We start from the raw sequence: 24,931 nt of genomic DNA, 5'->3' as shown, positions 1-24,931 counted from the left end.
TATCGTTTTTTTTTTTTTTTTTTTTTTTTAATGAAAACTTAATTTTCGGCTGTTGGATTTCGCTACAATAACGAGGTAGTACCATACCAAAAAGTCTACATCCCAACCAAAGGTACTAGTGTATAAAGGGGATCCCAAATTTATAGCCTCGTGCAATTTTGGGTCACATGGTATTACCTGACCGGTGTAACATCAAATGACATAGCCTCCTCTTTTTTTATCCGTGTGATCATTCAACCGCCCCCCCCTCCCAGAATCCAAAGATCCCCAACTTTTGGCAATCTCTAACATCTGCATTCCCAAAATTAAGACGGTAGAAATGGATACAGTTGATATAAATATTGAACGAAAGTTACTAAGCATGAAACGAAATACGAAATCATAGAATAATTTTTTTTTATTTCAAAAAAAATTATTTTATTTTATAACACTTCTTATATTATCAGGAATCAGTAAAAAAAAAATAATAAACTATTTTTTACATTTCTTTAAATAAGTCATTTTTTATTATTTTGTTGTGAAAGAAAAAAGTGTAAAAAATAATTTTTTGAAATAAAGTATTTCTATATAGTTTCGTATTTCGTGTCATGCTTAGTGACTTCTGTTCCGTGTTTACATCAACAGTATCCATTTTCGTCGTCTTATTGAATTTCGGGAACTCAAATGTTAGTGATTGCCCGATATTTTTTTTATATTTTTGAAACAAAATAATCTTTTTCTGTTTATTTTATTTTTAAATAATCACTTTTATCTGTTGCATCTTATTTATTGATCTTAAAAGTCGAAAAGCAATAAACTTAAAAAACAAAACAAAAAAAAACAGCTTAAAGAATTTTTGGCTTTCATTGTTAACTAGGAGGCTGCCCAGCATTGCCCGGCATTGCCTGGTCGTAAAATACGCTTAAATATGATATTTTAATTAATGCATATTTCATATTTATTATTATATCATATTGGACCCAATATATAGTAATGATTTTAAAAGTTAAAAAAAAAAATGACTCGTGAGCCACCATCAAGAATCGAAACCAAAACGTTTAGCTTACAATTTACTTTTTCCCTTGACGTTAATGCTTGAGCTATGAAGACCTGCTTGCCGCAAGACTAAAAATCAAAACATGAACAAATAGCTATTACGTTACGCATGCATATTCGTAATGTCGTTGTTCGACCTTCACCTGGCAAATTTCATTTCTTTAATTTTCACACTTTTGCACCGATTTTCCCCGGCTAAAACGCATATATAAAGTTTTGCATGAGTTCGAATACCTTATATATTAAGTTTCATGTCTATTGACTGACAAAAACTGACAGACGAGTTTGGTGGGCAATTGTTTTTTTAAACAAATATATATACGCATAAATAAATATATATATAGAGAGAAAGAGGTTTGTGTTTAATATAATATTTTTACGCAAATATTAACAAGTATAAATCATGTAGACTACATGCATGAATATAATTGCATGTAATAGGTAACTAAAGATGACCACCCCATAAGAATACTGAAAAAAAAAAACTAATAAAATGAATGTTTAAAAGAATATGCAAATTAGCTAGATCTTTTGCACATGAATGCAATTCCACGATTCATATATAATAAAGTTGTATTTTTTAAAAATAGATAGGAATAGCTTTTTTTAATACACACGGAAAAAATTATAGTAATATAGATTAAATGATGCGTCATTTGATGCGAAACTAGTCAGTAAATATCAGCTGATCCGAATTTTCCGAGGCCAGAAAGGGGCCAAAAATACTGGATCCCTATTTGTACACTAGCGCTGAAACGCATTCCTTTTTTTTTCTATATTAAAATGTACTGCTTTGTGTGGAAACCTCGTATCTTTTAAACAAAGTGTAAATATATTTCTCTAATTGAAATTGTTTGTCATGGATGAAAGACGATGGATATCACTGAAGTACGCTAGAAACCAATAAACTGAAATATAATTAAACTGTTTCGAAAATCTTATCGAAGCCGAAAACAGGGGAAAATGGCCAATCTGTTCCCTCTATGTATAAAAATTATATAATAAAAATATTTGATTTGTACCAAAGATTACTTTTGGCATTAAAAACGATACTTGCCAAATCTGAAATGAAAGAATATATATATATATATATATATATATATATATATATATATATATATATATATATATATATATATATTGTTTTAACAAAAACCAAGACTTACAAAAAATGGATTGATAGCAAAAAATAGTGTATTTACTCGTTAGTTACAATTGTTTCAAGACTATTCGGTAATCCAAACATTATGTCGTTTGAATTGAATAGTCTATAACTAACGATGAAATACAGTATTTGTTGCTACCAATCCATTCTATGAAGTCTTAGTTTTTGTTAAAACAATATATGAATGCTCAATTATGAAATATGATAATTTTGTAGCTTACAGTTTAAGTCATCTCTTATTGGTTAAAATTTATTGGTATATAAACGATTACTGAATTATATAAACCCAGTAAAATTCGGATTACTACAAATAAGACTATGTATATATATATATATATATATATATATATATATATATAATTATTATAGTAAAAAATTATATATATACATATATACACATACATATATATACATATATATGCATATACATACCCACATATATTTGTGCACACATATACATATATATATATACATACATACATATATACATATACGTATGCATATATGCATATATATTCATATGTACATTTATATACTTATATACATATATATTCATATGCACATATATATACATATACAAATATTCATATATACACATATATACATATATATATACATGTATTCATATACACATATATATATACATATATATATTCATATACATATATATATATGCATATCTATATTCATATACACATATATATACATACATATACATACATATATATGCATATATACATGCATATATATACATATATACACACATATATATACACACATTTATATGCATATATACATACACATATATATACATATATACGTATATATACATATATACATACATATATATACATACATATATACATACATATATATACACACATATATAGATACATATATATACATATATATGCGTATATATACATACACATATATATACATATACATATATGCATATATATACATATATATATACATACATATACATATATGCACATATATACATACATATATATATACATACATATACATATATGCATATGTATACATACATATATATATACATACATATACACATATATACATACATATACATATATGCATATATATATACATACATATATATACATACATATACATATATGCATATATACACATGCATATATATACATGCATATACATATATGCATATATATACACATATATGTGCATATTTATACACACATATATACATATATACGCATACACACATATATAAGCATACACACACATATATATGCATACACACACACACATACATATGCATACACACACACATATGCATACACACACACACACACACATATATATGCATACACACACATATGCATACACACACATATGCATACACACACACACACACACATATATATATATTAATATATATATATATATATATATATATATATATATATATATATATATATATTGTAAATTTATAATCTAGGTATCAGTAAAGTCAATCCACCATCATGATTTTTATTTTTATATTTATTTCGTACTTATTTGTTTTTATAGGCGAATTTTTATATTTACTTTTTCCACAAAGCGTCTTACGTATATTTCCCTGTGCGTATAGCCGATGTCTCCATCCCACAAGTCACCAGGTAAAGATCATAGACAGCCACACATAAGTGGATCGAAGAAAAAGAAAATAAGAAAAAATTGCTTCAAGGAAAGAAAAAAAAAACGTAAATAACATCAAAGGGAAAAGGTCACTCAATCTGATATGTACCAAGAAATCATTTTGAAAAACGCATACATTTGACGAAAAATGCAAGAAACACTAAAATAATCATGAATATGTACCAAAAGGTCATTTGAATAAAAATCATTAACCGAACACAGGCACCCGCGTGTGAAGAAACAACAAACATGTTCAAGTGTCAAAAATGAGATAAGTTTAAAATAAGATGTTTGAAAGGTCATTTTAAACAAAAAATTACGCAGGTGTGATCAAAATCAGGTCAATCTAATAAAACGACAGTGTCTGAATAAAATACACTTGGAGTGTGGCTACGGTAACAATACCATACCAAAAGGAGTGTTTCAGGTGATCAAAGATTGGTTATATAATAACAACAACCGGAAAGGATATCGTTATTGAATGACGATTTGGAACCGGGAAGAATCAACCTGTCCATTTTCCATTTGTGCATCTCCCGCCTAATAACCAAATATTATTAAACTTTCCCTATGAATAAAGATATCTTGTTATATATATTTTTATATATCAGTGTGATATCTAGTGATGGGACGATTCCAATATTTTTCCAGATTCCGATACAATTATCGATTCCGTGTAAAATTCCCGATTCCGATATAAATACCGATTCCGATTCTTTAAAAATCTCTAATCATTTAACTATAAGATTGTTACTTTCTCTGATTTTCGTAAAAACACATGTTCAATATGCCCTTGTGGGGGATGATCTATCGATTTCAGCTTCACCGCTATTTTAAAATCAATAAATATTTATTATTTTATCATTATTACCAGCAATCGAAGATTTTATTTCAAACAAAATCAAATAAAAAAGACAAGTAAAATAATCGTTATTGGCATAAGCAAATAGGCATCAATTTTTCCGATTCCGATACCCATAAATCTTCCGATTTTTCCAATTCTCGATTCCGATTAATCGTCCCAATACACACACACATACACACACACTCTCTCTCTCTCTCTCTCTCTCTCTATATATATATATATATATATATATATATATATATATATATTTGTATATAATATATATGATATATCTATCTACATATATATATATACATTTATATCTATCTATCTATCTATCTATATATATATATATATATATATATATATATGATATATCTGTATATAATATATATATCTGTATCTACATATATGATATATATACATTTATATATATAAATAAATAAAAAATATATATATATATGATATATCCATATATATCTGTCTGTCTTCATATTTTCAAACTCTATCTCCTCCGAAACATAGGCCCAACACTAGTGTCATCATTCTCTTAGACACCGCAGAAATACAACAAATCGCACGTGGAACAACTTTCTACAGCGGCATCGTTTTGAGTTTACTGTTACGTCAGTGAAAATTATAGAAGAGAGTGAGGGGCATCCTTTAAAAAGTCCGTTTGTCATAGCTTGGAAAAATATCTCAGTTGGAGTCATCCAAACGGCTACGGGAAGTTGATTAACATTGTCTAAGTCATTTTGTAGGTAGATGATGAACGTCTCATTCAAGTCACATGCCCTCCCAGTTTTAACAATGCATCTGTTATCTACAGCTGCTCTCCACTTTAAACAATAACATGGACACATAAATTAAATGTGTTATAGTGTATTCCAATGTCTGATGAGAGGCTGATTTTGGAATATTTTTGAATGACATAATGTTAAAAATTGTCCAAAGGGTCACGGAACTAATGAATATGAAAACACAATATGATGTTCTCATTTTTATATTTTGTTGTCTTGATTTTGTGAAAATATTATATGAATGCTCGATTATAAAAATTGATAATCATGAAGATTAATAATCGAGTCAATTTATTTTGATTTTAATTTCTATTAGTATATGAACATTATGCAATCGTATTGAGCACTCTCTTCACGTTTTTATTAGTTACTATTTTCTGCTTCATTTTCTCCGAGTATTGAAGCTTTTTTTCTTCGGGACATCGCATCCCCCTTTTCCCTTCCTCTCTACTTCCTGCCCCTTCTCCTCTTCCTCCTCCTCTCCCCCCTCCTCCTCTACCCGGTCGTCAAATAAACCCCAACTCTAACGTATTCTTTTAGCCCTCCTCCTTCTTATTCTCTCTCTCTCTTTCTCTCTCTCTCTCTCTCTCTCTCTCTCTCTCTCTCTCTCTCTCTAATTCTCTTAAGTAATTTAATGGACGCTAAACAAACAACTAAAACAAAATAAATCAAATAAATAAAACAAATAAAAAAAATGCCGGATTTTTTTTCCAACAATTTTTTATATTCTTTGACGTCATCGAATCTGTTTACCTCTTTAAAACCCGCCGAGTCGTTTCCCTTTTTTTTTCTTTTTTTTTTTTTTTTTATCCATTCCTATTCTGCTAAATGTGTGAGCATTTAGGACTTCCTTGCGTTCTCCGCTTATCTCTGCATTGTTTCCAGTCGCCCTAGACTTCTTCTTGCCATTGAACTCAAACAGTGCTGGTTCAGGAGAGGTGTTGTTGAGGATTGCGCAACCCTTGCCTCACAATTACATGATCAGCTACCCCTACAGGGAATATCCTTTGTCTTTCGAATTCTGCGTTTTTTATGCTTCCACCGGCAGTTTATCTGTCACACTTTGTATATGGGATACTTTCTATAAATCTGGCTCCTATCACAGTAGTCCATTACGTCTCAATGACAGTGTGTCCTTTGGTGAGGAGGATGAACAAAAGTAAAAAAAAATAATTAAAAGGATAAAAGATAATTTTACGAGTCCTGTCTAGACATACGTCGAGTTAGCATTAGAGCTAGATTAGGGTTATGCTAAAGTTAAAGTTAGATCGTACACAATGCGGAATAAACGCTACTCTAGAGCGAATCGCGGAAGAGTAGACAGCTATCTGAATGAGCTTATGAGAGTAGTAATATAAGGAAAACGAGGTATAAATGGATTACATCTTTGGGGGTAAATAAAAACCGTTTTTTTTTTTTATTATTACTAAAACACGAATTTAGTCTGTTTTGATGGGGTGGGAGAAGGGACTGTTTTGGCTGGGATCTTTGATTTTTCGTACGTCTGCCACGCTTAAGTTTTAAATAGCATTTTGTAGGTTCATTCACACTTTTCTGTAAGTGTCTCTGTCCTTCCATTCATCGGTCTGTCACGTTTAAATTAAAAATTACATTTTCTTTGGTCTGCCACGTTTAAATTTAAAGTAACATTTGCTTTAAGATTTCCTGCTGTCTATTATACTTAAATTAATTTAAAAAAATAGCATTTTCTTCAGTCTGTCACAATTCAATCAAAAATAACATTTTATGTCTGTCAAATTAAATTTTAAAATAGCATTTTCTTTAGTCTCATGCTTAAATTTAAAACAACATCCCATTTAGTCTGTCATATTTCAATTCAAATAACATTCTCCTTGATCTGTCACATTTAAATTTCAAATAGATTTTTTTTTTATCTGCCATCCTTAAATTTAAAATAACATTTCCTTTGATCTGTCAATTTCGAATAGCATTTTCTTTGGTCTGTCACATTTCAATTTAAACAATATTTGCTTTGGTCTGTCACGTCTAAATCTAAAATAAAATTCTATTTGGTCGTCCGTTCTTCAATTTAAATAACATTTTACATTTAAATTTAAAATAGAATTTTAAGCGATAAACGCACAGATCGAATGGACGCATAATAAAAATATTTGTACATGTTCTATATTTTTTGCATTTTCAGGATTTCATTTTAATTAATAATGCTTTTGTTTTTTTTTGTTTTTCTTTTTACTTTTTATTTTCAGACCGAAACACAGGAAACCTAATCGATCTAATTTTGACACAATATACGAGAATCGCAACACCGTTGCTAACTTATATGCATAAAAATTGTGTTCATGCTTTGAACTAGACTCCGCCAACTAGACAGGAATAATAAAAAAAAATGTCTCAAATCTAATAAGTCCCACACTATCGACCAAGCTCCAATCCACGCCCCATCACCGTAATACCGCATCTCTGTTCCTGTTTTATCACTACTTAAACCGAATGTGCTCCGATGAACTCTTAGCATTGTGTCCCCCCTCGACGTACATACTCTTAACTGGCCCGACAAGCAACGAAATCCTATCTTTTCCTAGCCTTCTACTCTAAACTATTAGCTTCTTGACTGCTAGACTTTGGAATTTGCTCCCTGCTTCTTGTTTCCTTGACTGTACTAACACGCAGAAGTTTAAATGCAAAGTAAACAACATCTCGCAGCTCAACTCTTCACAGTCACCTGGCGAATAGTTCCAAGTAACATTATACCTTGTTTGGCGTGCAAAAGGAGTAAAAGGAATATAATAATAACTAGCAGGGAGACCCGATGTTGGCCGGGATTGAATAATGATCAACGAATGTTTCACACTCCCATATTTTTTATTGTCATTGAAATCAGTGAAATCGACCATTTTTCAATCAAATCGATTGATCGTTTGCTCTAGTTAAGGACCCATTGCGGTGCACTGGGAAGAAGCTTCACATGCCTCCCCGCAGAGATTTAGTCCAAAATACTGCATTGCACTGTGAAGAACCTACTATGAATTTTATAAAATCATTTTTATATATAATTGCTTGAATCAACGTTTAAAATCCAAAAGTCAAGTATCATACTTCAATTGTACTCTAAACAGAAATATTCATTTCAAACGCGCCCCTGTCATATCAAAGAACCAACTGTTGATTTTATATACCGAGCCTTTCTACTTATGCGGTGATAATTGATTGATTTTAAGTTTGAAATGAAAAAGTCAAGTATCATGTTGCAATTTTTCTTTAAACATAAACATTCATTTTGAACGCGTCCTTGTCATATCAAAGAACCTAATATTAATTTTATATCTCGAGCCTTTCTGCTTGTGCGGTAATAAACCTTCTCAAATGCACTTGTGATGTTAGGCTGTGTAAGGTGTTAACTTTGGTCAAAATCGCCTGTTCCTTCTTTCATCAGATTATTTCAATTATCGATTATCGATATTGATCAAGAACATTTCGATACAAAACCCATCTTAGAACACTGCCAGGCACACAACGTATCTTTGTGTGAAATTTCATAAAGATTTCATAAACTTTTGGAGTCTTTAGGAAACGAAATCACACACATATATACACAAAGTTTCTTTTTACATAATAATAAAGATAGTGTTGTATAGTTGACGGACCACGCTGGGGAAAATGTCGGATTAATTGCATAAACGCAATATCGGATCCGGGCAAAACCAGATGTAAATCAAATTGCTTGCGATGACGTTAACCCTATATTGCGATCAAAGAATCGAGATCATGAAACAATGAGAAAAATATTTAACTCTGGATTGTAATTGCTAAATGTACATAATGCAATAGAAGAAGAACGTCAAAATAAGTGAACAATAATTCCAACCAACGGAATTTTAAAATTAAAAATGAACAAAGACACGGTCAAACAGAGAAGAGAGAGAAGAGGAGAAAGAGAGAGAGAGAGAGATAAGAGCCGACACACTTCTGCCGTCGCCCGATCGACTAACCACACACCACCCCACACCGACCCAACTCGCTCTTATGACACTTCACTGTAAAGTAAATAAAACTTTCTTGATTTGATAAGTGTTTGTTTGATTACAAAGGACACGACTATTCAGCGTGTATACACTATCGGCACGCAATTGTTAAAAGCACGACTATAAATTATATAGACGACAATATTACAAGTCCTCACATTCCATCGTCGATGTTTCTGACAAAGAGGGGAGAATTGCTTGTTTTTTCTGGTTTGCAGTCTATCCATTATATACAGCATAAGCACGTTCATACACCGTTTCTCGACAGTATCAGATGGGTGATCAATACTAGTTGTTGTATAAGGGGGCGGAACAGCACTACAGCACTACTGTCAAAGGAAAAGTAAGGTGCCTCCTTATATATATATATATATATATATATATATATATATATATATATATATATATATATATATATATATATATATATATATATATATAAACGACAATATTACAATATATTTCACTCATGATTTCTTTAATGAGATCGTCCAATTGTCAAAGTTGAAATGCTAAAAAACAAGTAACTACTAATTCTCTGGTGTCGCTGACTGGTTTTATCCGTTGGAAAATCACATATTTCCATTCAAGTTGTCTAAAGTTAAGCAGTCAAACACATCGATTCTAACCGGTTGTTCTTTTACCCACCTTTTCGCTTGGTAAGTTCAGGGAAAGACTTTCACAGTCAACAAACACGACTTGGGAATCTCGCACCATTGCTCTGGCAACCAGGATTCTTTGAGTATGAAATGGTAACACGATTTCTTCCAGGTTTGTATTATAACCCTGCAAAAAAAAAACAAAAAAAAAAAACTGTAAAATAATTGTCTGAACGCAGCATAGTTGCGGTTTGGCTGACAAATAACCCTCACAAGTACCTCTTGTAGCATAGCGGGGGTTGGGTCACATAACGGGGGACGGATAATGGGACGAGACGTTATTTATAATAGAAGATTATAGAGGTGAAGAGACGATGTGTGCATGAACAGTTCTTTAACACTTATTGATGAGGGGGATACAGTCAACACTTTGAAAGGGTTTCATATAACGTTTATCGTACAAGATGATGGGACAGCGTGATATAATAAAAGAAGACAACACATTTGTTAAAATGACGACGAAGACAAAGGATTACATAACAATATGAAGACATTTGTTTTTAGCTGGAGATGGGAATGATGGGAATTCGATGCCTGGCAGAATTACTTCATTATCTTGTCTTCCTCTCTGCCTCGCTTCCGAAAGAGGCTTAGACTAACTCAACTCGAGCTGAACTCAGGTTCCTGTTCTCTGACTCTCTGGCTCTTTTCCAAAATTTAGTCTAACTTAACTGTATATATTGATTCTATATTTCTTTGTGACGTCAGCACGCGACCACCCGTGCTTGGTTTGCACGTAAACACTGCATATGCTTCCAACACGTGTTCTGGTGACACAAATAACATTCGTTAATTTCCATTGTCCCATTCTACCTTCTCTGGCCTTTGTTGAATAGTTATTTCTACTATAATGGACAATTCACTACATTCCTGGAATCGTATCTAATGACAATATGTATTCATTTTAACTTTTAATACTGAGTTCTATTCCAGAATTCTACTTTAATGATAATTATCTTCGACACGAATTACTTCGTTTTTCTACTTACCAGGAGCTGTCCCCTTCAATATATACCAATATGATGTTCTCTTTCATTAATTCAGCTTTAATTAAAACTTTTGACTAAACGAAAATGTTAACTAATAATGAAAAATAAGTTGCTTCTCCAGACTTACACCAACATCTAAAAGAATGAAAATTTCATTTAAAAAAAAATATCATGTAGTTAGCGTTAAGATAAAAAAAATGTCCGTATACCAAAATCTACGCAAATTCATCCAGATAAAAAAAAAGAAATTTAGACATTTGTAAATTTAGAAAGCTATTATAAACACGGGCAGGTGGGTGGGTGGGGGGCTTTATTGACTCTTTCCTTGCTTGAATTAAAATTTAAGTTATGTTTTTCGTCATTAAATTTCGAAAATGGCCGCCGGGTGATGTCATGGATAAAGTTGTTTTTTTTTAACAAAAATACGTGATGAACTTACGTATTTTTTTAGTGTAATATCTTTTTTAACCTAACAAGTAAGTACGTTTCTATCTACCTTGAACAAAATATTGTTAGTTGGGTTTTAATACTGTGAAGACTGCAACAGTTGTGTTCCTTGTAAGGAGTTACCTCCCTGTGTATGGGTTTGTGATGACGTGTCATTTTTTTTATGATATAAGCCGTTCAGTAACAGAGTTACTCCCCTTTATATAAATGAGTGTTTACAAGTACTCGCTGTCTCTGTTCTTATTATGTAACTAAAGCAGACAGATCTCTCCGTGTCTGTGTGTGTGTAAAACTAAAACATGCTACGTGGTAATTGATTTATCTTTTAGTCAACCGTCGATATGACTTCCAGTATGAAGTTTATTTAAAACTAACAACAGAAAATGTAAAAATAATTGCAGCATGGTTGTATTTTGGAGATGTTCATTAATTGAATCGCAAAGTGATCCTCTTCCCCTCACGAATGTTAAAATGCAAATGGCTATGATTGCTTACCCTCTTTCATCTCCCGCTTCGTTGGAATTCGCTTTTCTCTCCAACCTGTCTATGGTCCTCCCTCGCCAAATCAAAAAAAAAACACTTGACTAGCTACAACCATCATCAACAATTCCCCTATACTCTCTATCTATGCATAAATCTCTCACTAATGGAGTATTTTTGCCACATCTGGACTGATACACCAACCACTAGGTTCTTCCTCTTAGACAGGGCCCCCAAAAGAGTCACTATGCAATAGAGTGCATATGAGCGCGTATGAAAATATCAGCAGCAGTCGAAGGATAGATAGCAAGCGATTGTATTAGCAGCAGGAGCAGCACTTGAACGCGTATGCAAATTGGCAAATGTGCTTGGGATTGCCTCTGAAGGAAAAGAAAAAAAGATGGACACCACGTGGTTCAGGATAAACAAAATCGGCTCCAAACGAGACGGACTAGTAAAATGAAAGGAGAAAAAAAGAATACGGTCGAAAAAAAAAAAAAAATGGACGTATAAGAAATGGCTATCTACGGCCGGCGTATAGTGAAGCAGAACAGGAGACTTTTTTAGATGGTGTCAAGATGGGAGAGTAACAGTATAAATGTTTATGTTGAAAAAGAAAAAATGCCGACCCGGATTTTTATTTATTTGCGTCCAGTTTTATGAAGTACTAAAGTGCAAAGCCACCCAACGGCACAACTAACATAAGTTTCGTACTCTCTGCCAACCAAACTCCAACCTCTATCCTAATATTGCCTCCCTGCGTTTGTTTCTTAAATATTTCTATGGAATGTGCTCTGAAGAACTTACTGCATTTGTACTCCGTTAACAGAAATACCCTCAGATCAAGCCGATTAGCAGCAAAATTCCACCTCTTCACAATATACATTCCCAAATGTCCTACTTTAATAACTTTATTCTTCAGATCGCTTGCCTTTGGAATTTCTCTCTCTGCTTTCTGTTTCCTTTCACTGTGCCAACGAACAGAAATTTAAATGTAATATGAACAAACCCCTGACTGCTCAAATCCCTACTTAGAATTCCTCCTATAAATTTGAATTGTAATCATAGTAACCCCTTACGTCTAAGTGTTTGAGAGAAATAAAAGTAAGATTATTTCTAAAAAATAAATAAATAAATAAATAAATAAATAAATAAAAATAAATAAATAAAAATAGGCCGCTCACTGTCTTATGGTTTGTTTAGAACTGAAAACAAGTCGATTTCTAAATGGGAGTGGGAGTTAAGTAACTTAATAAAAAGGTGGAATCACACCTATGGGGTCACAGATGACGCCAGAACAGAAATCAACGAAGCCATATGACTTCCGAACGGACAGTTTTGTATCTCTTTTCTGGCGACACTTCAAGAAAAGAAGACGTGCCCAGGGCAGGGACCCCGATGAAGGAGGGGGCATGCACAATGTAGATAGGCATAGTGAAACGAACTATCCGTGTATTTACCCGTTTGTCTGTATGTTTGTTTGTCTCTCTCTCTTTCTTTATCTCTCTCTCTCGCTCTCTCTTTCTCTCGTACATTCACACCAATAACAAATAAAGTTTCATGAATTAACATCGGCGTTCGAGTGATTTTTATCAGAAAGCAACCTAGAACATGGTTCCTGACAGGCTTTAAAACGTTTCATACACGCGTCGGCACGTGAAAATATAACACAAGTTAAAGAACTAACATGAACATTACGCTCGAACCGTGTTCGATATATGTTCAAACCCGTCTCGAACCCCAACGCCACCCGGCACCGTTGAAAAGGAACAAAGACAAAAATAAATAAATCCGAATTGGCTGCGTCTTTTTTTTTTTTTTTTTTAATTCTTTTTAACACAAGTCGTTTATTACCGTTTTTCTTTCTCCCCGTTTTGACACCAGTGTACAAGTCTCTCGTTGCCACTGCGAGGCCACGTGTTCATCTCACCTGTCGCTCGCTTTTCCTTCTATTCTATTACACGCCGGCAGTAGACATCCGTGTCTCGTCTTCGACTGTAAGCTGCACTTTTTTCTCTCTCTCCATCATGTGTCTTCCCCCCTTTTTTTCTTGTCGTTCCCACTCGAGCACACTTCCTAATTTATATATGCGTTTTTTTATTTTATTCTTTTTAACACAAGTCGTTTATTACCATTTTTCCTTCTGTTCTATTACACGCCGGCAGTAGACATCCGTGTATCGTCTTCGACTGTAAGCCGCACTTTTTTTTTCTCTCCATCTCCCCCCCCCTTTTCTTTTCGTGCCAGCTCGAGCACACTTCCTAATTTATATATGCGTTTTTTTTATTTTATTCTTTTTAACACAAGTCGTAATTACCATTTTTCCTTCTGTTCTATTACACGCCGGCAGTAGACATCCGTGTATCGTCTTCGACTGTAAGCCGCACTTTTTTTTTCTCTCCATCTTCCCCCCCTTTTCTTTTCGTGCCAGCTCGAGCACACTTCCTAATTTATATATGCGTTTTTTTTTTTCGGTTACTGCTGCTAATATCCTCACAAGTCAGCTATCTTAAAACCTCTGCTGATATTTCCCCATGCGCTCTGTTACACGTGAATCAAAAACGATTAACTTACCGCTGGTAAGGAAATAAAAAAATCGTGAATCTTGAGCAGTTTGCACGTTTCAATGACTTCATTGATTCCCGCCGTGCTTCCATAAATAATATTATCGGTGATGCTGATATCAGTAAACAAGGCTTCCTGTTTCAGGATGCACAGCTGAGAACGGAGCCAGTTCAATTTTGTACTTTGGATGTTGACGTTATCTAAATTCTGTTAAAAGAAAAAAAAGCAAACCTAAAAATAGCTTTTTTATGACATTTAATCAACAACATTTTTTTTTTTTTTACTTGGCCTTTTGGCCAAGATCAAAGTGTAGTATCTGTTCCGGCAGATACTGCAAGCAAATACCATATGTGGGGGCAACCCCACATATAAGACCTTGGTCAATGTACGGACAACCCTTCATACCAATTGTCACTATCCAGCTCCCCTACTCCCCGGGGAGTTGGTCCCCATTTCCCCTTCACTCCTCACTTTAAAAATCGGCCTTGTGCCTAATTTGCTCAGTGGGGGAGCAAATAAATACCAACCCTTCATACCAATTGTCACTATCCAGCTCCCCTACTCCCCGGGGAGTTGGTCCCCATTTCCCCTTCACTCCTCACTTTAAAAATCGGCCTTGTGCCTAATTTGCTCAGTGGGGGAGCAAATAAATACCTCAAAGTGCAGTATCTGTTCTTCAGATGCGGCACTTCCATTTCTCGTTCTCTTTCAGTGGAGGAGAAAATCCTTCACGACTGAGACAATTTTTATTTTTGTACCTTTTCTCCACGTTAAAAAAAAACGACCCTGGTGTCTAACCCTGTCCCGCGGGGAGGCATTGTAAATAGGTACAATTATTTTATTACTTGAATCCTTTCATATTAGTAATTTGTATATTTATCTATTTATTTGCGGACTGTTATACTCATCTTCATAGTTGTTATTTCATGGCGTTTCGTTCTCGAGGTTGTTCGAATGACGTGCTTAAATATCACACGAATAGAGGATCAGCAGGAGCCAGTTGCCGTGCTTTAAATTGTTGCAAATGGTAAAACCTCGTTTTCTTGTAAGAATTAAGAGAAATGGTAGGGGCGCTTTACTGAGTGGGATAAAAGTAGAAGTAAAAAATACCCCACGCATCAGATACAGATGATAATAATAATAATAATAATAATGATAATAATAACAATAATAATAATAATAATGATAATAATAACAATAATAATAATAATAATAATGAAATTAATAATAATAATAATAATAATGATAATAATAATGATAATAATAACAATAATAATAATAATAATGATAATAATAACAATAATAATAATAATAATAATAATAATAAAAATAATAATAATACTAACACTCATAACAATAATAATAATAATAATAATAATAATAATAGTAATAATAATAATAATACTAACACTCATAACAATAATAATAATAATAATAATAATAATAATAATAATAATAATAAACATAAATTCCATGAACTTCTTGGAAATCCCCTCTTGTGGAAGTCTTTACCTCGGGTCTGCTTCCGAGCTAAAACATGGTTGTTTTCAAGTCCAATGTGAACAAATACTTGTTGAGCCGCTGCCTTAAATAATAAAATTCTATCAAATTTCCACAACTACCGATCATTAAGCTGCTGTCTTATTTACCAAATTGCACAAATTAACCCTTTATCCTCGAGTGGCATTTAGGTCTTCGTAAGTGGTGACTCTTGTAAAAAAAAAAAAAGCGGCTATATTAAAATATAGTATATTTCAGAAAGAAATTTGGAATTAAAATACTTGAAGATTAAGGATTTCAAAGAGGATATGATCTGTTGAAAATATACTTACAATGGCGCCTGAACCTGGAACGTAGAATCGTTCTGTTAATTCGACAATGGCTTTTTTCTCAACGTCATTAGCACCAACAATGGCCACTGTCTCACCAGAATTAATTGAAAAGGATAAATTCTTCAAAATAATTGCATCCGGGTTGGTCGGGTATGCGAAAGTGACGTTTTCAAATGATACGGATCCTTTGCATTGTTCCTGGAATAAAGATGAAAATTGTATCTCATTTCATGTGATGAGCACGCACACACACACACACACACACATACAAATAAACACACACATACAAATAAACACACACACATATACAAACAAACACACACATACAAATACAAAAGCACACACACACAGACAAGCAAGCGCAAACAAACATACAAACACACACACAAACAAACAACAAAAAAGCGTACACAAACACACACATATACAAACAAATACATGCAAACACTTACTCACACACACAAACACACACACACAAACACAGGAACACGCACACACACACTCACACAAATACGCACACTCACTCTCACACACGCACTTACACACACTAACACACACAAACACACTGAACTGGATGGCTCTCGTCTAGGGGAGGTTCCATGTTTTGATAAGCTTCTGGGATTGACCTTTACTCCTGACCTGAAATGGAACACGTACATCAAGTCTGTTGCCAAGGTTGCTGGAAAAATGGTAGGATCCTTCTACCGCTCCAGAAGATAACTCACTGCTGATGCAATTCTCTATCTTTATAAAAGCCAAGTACTCAAAAGATGGAGTACTGCTGCCACATGTGGGCAGGAGCTGCTAAAAACAGCCTATCCTGCCTTGACAAAGTACAAAATAGACTTCGTAGCTTAGTGGGGGATGCCCTTTTCTCTTCCCTGCAACCTCTCTCCCACAGAAGAGACATTGCGAGCCTGTCTTTGTTTTATCGTTACTTCCATGGCAAGTGCTCGTCTGAACTCCAATCCCTAGTCTCCTCTTCCCAATCTTTCACGATAAACACCCGTCTAGCTGAAACCACTGTCAAAATTTTTCCTCACTCTTTAACTGTGCCAAAACCAAAAGGTAGATTCCATGAACAAAGCTTCTTTCTTAGAAGTGTACGCCAGTGGAACTCTCTTCCGTCTGCCTGTTTCCTACCTGACTACAACTTGGATGTCTTCAAGTCCAACATAAACAAATTCCTGATGAACCGCCGCCTTAAGTGAGACACTTTATCAAATCTCCATTACTAACGATTACCACGGTACTATCCCATGGATTACTGTACACACAATAACCCTTATCTCCGAGTGGCTTCCGGGCCTTGATAAGTGGTGACTTCCATGTAAAAAACACACACACACAACGAAATATTCCGACGTCGCTCGTTAAATACTATCTGACGGTTTACTTTTTATATTCGTCGAATCCAATTTTCCTTCTTTCTTGTGTTAATTACTGAAGGCAAAATACGAGCTTACAGAGTCAAGGATGACCTTGTGATTGGGTTCGAATCCCCCAACTAGCAGTAATTATAATTTCCTACATTTCTGAGAACGGAAGTTTGAAACACATCTGTTGGTTTAAAATAATTATTAATGTGAGATCAACCTATCCTACTTACATTGTTTGTTTATTTTGTAATGTTTCGTCCTTTAAACTATGAAAGCAATGGTTAGAAGCGTCAAAGTGACAGTTTGAAGGCTTCAAAATCATTTACGTAGCAGAATGATTTATCATCATTGATTGTATATCGTTGGGAGACAGATTATTGATAGGATTGACCGAGTTCATAGTCTTAAAATTTATCCATTAATCCGTCTATATCCGTATAAACAAAAAACAAAAAATGCGATTTCGATCTGGACGTTCAGGTTCAGTTGTCAGAGTTGAAGCCTATTTTTTGATAATGCTTGGTTTTTTGTTGTAAAATTTATTTTTGTTTGTGCTATATAATCTAATTATTTTTGTTTGTGCTATATAATCTAATTATTTTTGCTATATAAGTGTTTTGTTATATACTTTGATTATAAAATACGATTATTTTTTATATAATTATATTATTTTTGTTGTGTTATTTAATTATTTTTATTACATAATTTGATTAATTTTGTTATCTAATTCCATTCTTTTTGTTATATAATTATATATGATTAGTTTTTATATATAATTTGATTATTTTATTATATAATTTTATTATATAATTTATTTTTATTATATAATTTGATTATTTTATTATATAATTTATTTTTTATTATATTATTTGATTATTTTATTATATAATTTGATTATTTGTTATATAATTTAATTATTTTTGTTATATAAATTTATTATTTTTTGTTATATTATTTGATTTTTTGTTATATACTTTGATTATTTATTATATAATTTTATTATTTGTGATATAATTTGATTATTTTTGTTATATAATTTTATTATTTTTTTGTTCTATTATTTGATTTTTTGTTATATAATTTGATTATTTTTGTTATATTATTCGATTTTTTATATTATTTGATTATTTTGGTATTATGATTTGATTATTTTTTGTTTTATAATTTGATTATATTTATTGTATAATTTGATTATTTATATTATATAATTTGAATGTTTTTATATATAATTTGATTATTTTTTATTACAGACTTTGATTAATTTTTATAATATAATTTATTTTTATTATATAATTTATTTTCTATAATGTAATTTGATTTTTTTTTACAGAATTTGATTATTATGTCCTGTTATATCATTTTATTATTTTTTGTTATATTATTTGATTATTTATTATATTATTTGATATTTTGTTATATTATTTGATTATTTTTTGTTGTACAATTTGATTAGTATTTTGTTATATTATTCGATTTTTTATATTATTTGATTATTTATATTATATAATTTGATTATTTTTTGTTTTATAATTTGATTATATTTATTGTATAATTTGATTATTTATATTATATAATTTGTATGGTTTTTATATATAATTTGATTATTTTTTGTTACAGACTTTGATAAATTTTTATAACATAATTTATTTTTATTATATAATTTATTTTTATTATATAACTTGATTATTTTTATTATATAATTTGATTTTCTTTTATAGAATTTGATTATTTTTTGTTATATAATTTTTTTATTTCTTGTTATATAAGTTAATTGTTTTTATTATATTATTTGATTTTTTTGTTACATAATTTGATTATTTTTGTTATATATTTTGATGCATTTTTTACAAAGTTGGAATAAAACCAAGAATAAGCTTTGTTTTGGAATCAGTCAAAATGAGATTGCATACTTTCAGCATCAATTGATTTATCGATTTATTGATATCGATATTCTATACTTAATGTTCATGTGACAAGGAATTCTCTTCAACTTAAATTGGAATATGTAATTTCTAGATCGATGACATGATTTCACGATTACGTTCTATATGTGCAAATAAGACATCGAACAGCTAGAATTTTGAATTACATTCCTTGTACCTGCTTCCCTGACTGTACTGAATATGCAGAAATTTAAATGTAATGTAAACCAACATCTTCTTAATCTTTCCTAGGCAGGGTCTCAAATAGTAGACCCTTACGTTCAATTAGAGTTGAACGTGAGTAAACAAAATAAATACCTTTAAAAATTTTAAAAACAGCAATTGGAGTATTCAATCTAATAGTTTTTTTTTTTTTTTTTTTTTTTATTCAATTTTCACCCCAACCAAGGCACAGTGCCACTTTGAAGCAGGGGGCTACTATTAGGGAATTAATTAGCGGGGTCATTATGAAGGGAGAAGAGTAGAAAGATGTTTGTTAACATTACACTTGAACTTCTGCATATCATTGCAGTTGGGAAAGCAGAATCCCGGAAGGGAGTTCCAAAGACCCGCAGTTCTGGGGAAGAAACTATTGGAGTAAAAGGCTTTCTTGCACCTAGGGATCTCCACTGTAAAGGGATGAGACTTAGTAGCTTGTCGGGTTTGTCGGGGGTAGTTACGTCGGGGAGGTACAAGTGTTTGCAGTTCGTCAAAGCATTCACCATTAAAGTATTTGTAGAACAGGCAGAGGGATGCAACATCTCGTCGATGGGACAGAGGTTGAAGCCCAGATGACAGTTCAGGACCTATCAGGTTTGCGACTCTTTTTTGAATCCTGTCCAGGAGCGAGAGACAAGCAGCAGATGCACCAGCCCAGATGTGACAACAGTACTCCATACATGGGCGAATGGTTGCCTTATAGAGGTATAGGATACTGGCAGGCGTAAGTAGTTTTCTAGCACGGTAAAGGGAGCCAACCTTCCTTGCAGCAGCCTTGGCAATGCTCTCAATGTATCTATTCCAGTTCATATTCCCTGTAAACGTTAGGCCGAGGAGTTTCAAAGAAGTACTTTCTACTTTATCACCTAAGCTCCAGCCCCTGTCCCATCGCCGCAATATTGCATCTCTGTGCCTGTTTTACAAGTATTTTAACGGAATGTGCTCTTATGAACTCGTTGCACTTGTGCCTCCCTCGACGTACATATCCCCGACAAACCTGCTTAGCAACAAAATCACACCCCTTCACTGTTGAGATCTCTCAATGCCAGAAAGTTGTATACCCTGGTAGTTTTTCCCGCATTAAACAGCTAGACTTTTGAATTCAGTTCATGCTACCTGCTTTCCTGACTGTACTGATATGCAGAAGTTTAAATGTAATGTAAACAAACATCTTGATAATCTTTCCTAAGCATGGCCCCAAATAGTAGCCCCTTACGTCCAAGTGGCGATATGCTTTGTAAGAGGTGAACATGAGTAAACAAAAAAAGGTGTAATAAATATTTTCCTCCATTTTTTTCTCCTTTCGACTTTTAGCGAATAAAATTGTCGTGAATTAAAAAGAAAGAAGCTTAGTCATGCTTTCCTTAGTAAAAGTTTTATTCGATAAAAGTGCGCATAGAACTTATAGATGGTTTATACAATCTTGACTTTAGATTCTTAGACAGGTTCAAGTTAATCGAAGGGGTGGGAAGGATGTTAAAAACCGTAACAGTTTTTATAATTATTTTTTTTTAATATTAGTCCTGCGAACATAAAGACATAAATTAATGGAGCACTCACCTTTAAAATGATGACTTTATTGGTTTTCCGGTCTGCTGAAAACGAATATCTATATATAATACTAAAACTTTGTAGTTCTTGGTTGTTTGCTTGTTTGCTTGTGCAATATCCTCCTCCTACTACCACTACTACTACTCTGCCTCCTCTTCTTGCTACTACTATTACTTCTCCTCTTTACAACTACTACTACGCCTCCTCTTCCTCCTCTTACTACTACTACTACTACTACTACTACTACTACGCCTCCTCTTCCTTAACCTACTATTACTACTACTGGTTGACATATATTTTCCCTACTATTACTCTAAACAGAATGACTCATAGAAATCTATATATTTTTTTTCTTTTTAATATACTTTCATAGAAATGTTTCTGTTATGTCAAAAAAAAAAAAAAACTATTTTCTTTACGTCACAAGTGTTACGCTCATACATGAATTCTATACCTAATATAACATACTGGCCCAACGGGTCACGGGTAGTCTAGTCACATTTAAAACTGACGCCGACAGATAGTTTCCCTGATATTAAGACATCGGTTTTACCAATGTAATACACTATGACCTACAATGGTCGCCATGATTTTAAGCTTTAGAGGATAAGATAAACAATGCGCATGCGCGGAAAGTTTTTTTTTTCTTTAACTGAAGCAAAACAAAATGGTGACCAACGAAAACCATTAAGTAATACATTGAAAAAAGAAAACGATGTCTTAATATTAGGAAAACTATTTTTTTTGTCGAAAGTTTTAAATGTGATATTTGTTTTCAGCAGACTCGAAAACCTACAAAATGTTGTCAAATTAAAGGTGAGTGTCCAGATGGAGATAAACTGCAAATTAATTTTTCAAAACAATGATGAAATGGAGAAACAAATGTTATTTTTTTTTCTTTTGATGAGATTATAATGAGATCGAGACGCGATTCAAACGAACACTAAAAAGCAAATGGCTCGTACGGAAAGATCCAGAACGTTTGCCCCCCTCCCCCATAACCCGCCTTTGTGCCTTTAGCAGAGGAAGTCGCTATAACATAACTTTTTCCAGTGCATAAATACGTACATTGTACTAAGTAGAATATTTTTCTCGGCGAACTTTTTAACAACTTTTTTCCTTTGCACTAGTTATAAAACGGTAAAAGCTAGTTAAAGTTGGAATCTGACATACCCAGGTACATCGCTCCAACAGCATATATAAACGAATAATATATGTTTAAATAATAAGTGTCGCTTAGTTAACGCTTTACTGCAGTTTCATGCATTTATAAATTCATAAGGTCTTTATTGAAACACAAATTTAAGCTGCGTGAAGCGCGAGAAGCTTTATGAGTGAGAATTGGTTCCATCTTTTGACATTTGGAATGAAAACTAATGGCATACGTGCTCTGAAGTTGAAAATTCAACTTTATTGAGCTTAATATTTGTTACAATACGTAATATAATATGTGAAATATATACCTCAAGGATATATACTTTCTAATTTTAACAAATGTATGTGTATGTAAAACCCATATACGTCACAAATATTTTTCGTTCGCACTAGTTATAAAACGGTAGAAGCTAGTTAAAGTTGAAATCTGACAGACCCAAGTACATCGTTCCAACAGCATATATAAACGAATAATTAACGCTTAACTGCAGTTTCACGGATTTCTGATTATTATAAGTGTATTTATAAACTGATAACGTCTTTATTTAAATATAAATTTAAGCTGCGTGAAAGAGAAGTTTTATGAGTGAGAACTGGTTCCATCTTTTGACATTTGGAATGGATATCTAAAACATCAACTTATTGGGGGAAAATGTTGTTCAATTAGTATTTAGTATACAGTTATTGTTTTTCGGAATTTGTTCTTACAAAAACAGAAACATGTGAATGATTGAAAGGAAGGAATAGGCAGAGTACACATTATTAAAGGAGTAGTTTTTTTTTGTTTTTTTTTTAACTATATCATTATCAGAGTTCGAATCTTACGTAAGTCTAAAAAGAATATTATTATCGACTGGATACGTGTTATACTTTTTTATTTAAAGACGGCGTTGCCGGACCGTAAAATACGGTTAAAAAATAAAAAATAAAAAATAAAATAAAATAACCCGAGTGCCATCAACCAGAAGCGAAACCGAAAGCAAAATTTTGTAATTAAAAAAAAAAAAATAAATAAATTTTCACAACTATTTTCCTTTGCACTAGTTATAAAGCAGTGGAAGCTAGTTAAAGATGGAAACTGACATACCCAGGTACTGCATCAACATTGCTCTAAGAGCGGGTACAAACGCTTATTATACCAACAAAAACTCTCGTTTCTTTTATTTTGTCCTTTAGTCCTCACATTCCGGGGTCGCTGTTTCTGACAAAGAGGGAAGAATTGCTGTTTTCTAAGTCAGTATCTATTCCATCTAATATTTATTATTATCAGCTTTTGACCTCGAAGTAATATTTTTAGATCAAGTGGTTTCATGCCTTGCCTGTGGCGATTTCCATAAAAAGAAATATATGAAGGTCACATACCAAAGGTTCGTTTTCTTCCTCTGTCGCAGAATCTTTTGGAACTTGTTCAATCAGCGGAAGTAGTCTCTTCGCGGCAATTCTTCCTTTTCTACAAGAGTGGGTATTCCAGAACACTCTACCGGCCATTATCGAACCAATCACAACAGTTCCAAGAACTCTGAAGAAAGATGATTTTTTTTTATGACAAGTCAAGACAAAGCGCCGCAATGTATAAAGATGTGGTAATGTTTAAAAATCGCGGCCAGAAAATAACATAAAAACAATTCAATGCAAGCATTAGATTGTTTTTGTTTTATTGTTTATTAATATTATTATTATTTTTATTATTAATATTATTATTATTATTATTATTAATATTATAAATATTATTAATATTATTATTATTATTATTATTATTATTATTATTAATATTATTATTATAAATATTATTAATATTATTATTATTATTATTATTAATATTATTATTATTATTATTAATATTATTATTATTATTAATATTATTAATATTATTATTATTATTATTATTATAAATATTATTATTATTATTATTATTATTATTATTATTAATATTATTATTAATATTATTATTATTATTATTAATATTATTACTATTAATATTATTATTATTATTATTATTATTAATCATCTATTATTATTATTAATATTATTATTATTATTAATATTATTATTATTATTAATATTATTATTATTATTATTAATATTATTATTATTATTATTATTATTATTATTATAAATATTATTATTATTAATCATCTATTATTATTATTAATAACAATTACTAAATGATGAATCATTTCGAGTTAAAATTCGATTTCGTTTATAGATAGACTCGACATC

At 31.9% G+C, this 24,931-nt stretch overlaps 1 protein-coding gene across 2 annotated transcripts in view; it reads right to left on the bottom strand.

Moving 5' to 3' along the window:
* Positions 1–24,931, bottom strand: part of LOC145263805 (ATP-dependent translocase ABCB1-like) — a 218,656-nt gene that overhangs the window by 13,281 nt on the left and 180,444 nt on the right. For both annotated transcript variants that reach the window (XM_080120869.1, XM_080120870.1), the window contains exons 23-26: positions 24,074–24,230; positions 16,486–16,683; positions 14,663–14,860; positions 10,162–10,299 (exon numbers count right to left, since the gene is read on the bottom strand). In XM_080120869.1, coding sequence (XP_079976995.1) covers positions 10,162–10,299; positions 14,663–14,860; positions 16,486–16,683; positions 24,074–24,230 — 691 coding nt within the window. The remainder of the gene's footprint in view (positions 1–10,161; positions 10,300–14,662; positions 14,861–16,485; positions 16,684–24,073; positions 24,231–24,931) is intronic.

The sequence above is a fragment of the Euprymna scolopes genome, chromosome 39 (assembly GCF_053919585.1).
Source record: "Euprymna scolopes isolate OS-2025 chromosome 39, ASM5391958v1, whole genome shotgun sequence".
Lineage (NCBI taxonomy): Eukaryota > Metazoa > Mollusca > Cephalopoda > Sepiida > Sepiolidae > Euprymna > Euprymna scolopes.
This window is presented reverse-complemented; position numbering and strand designations above follow the sequence as displayed.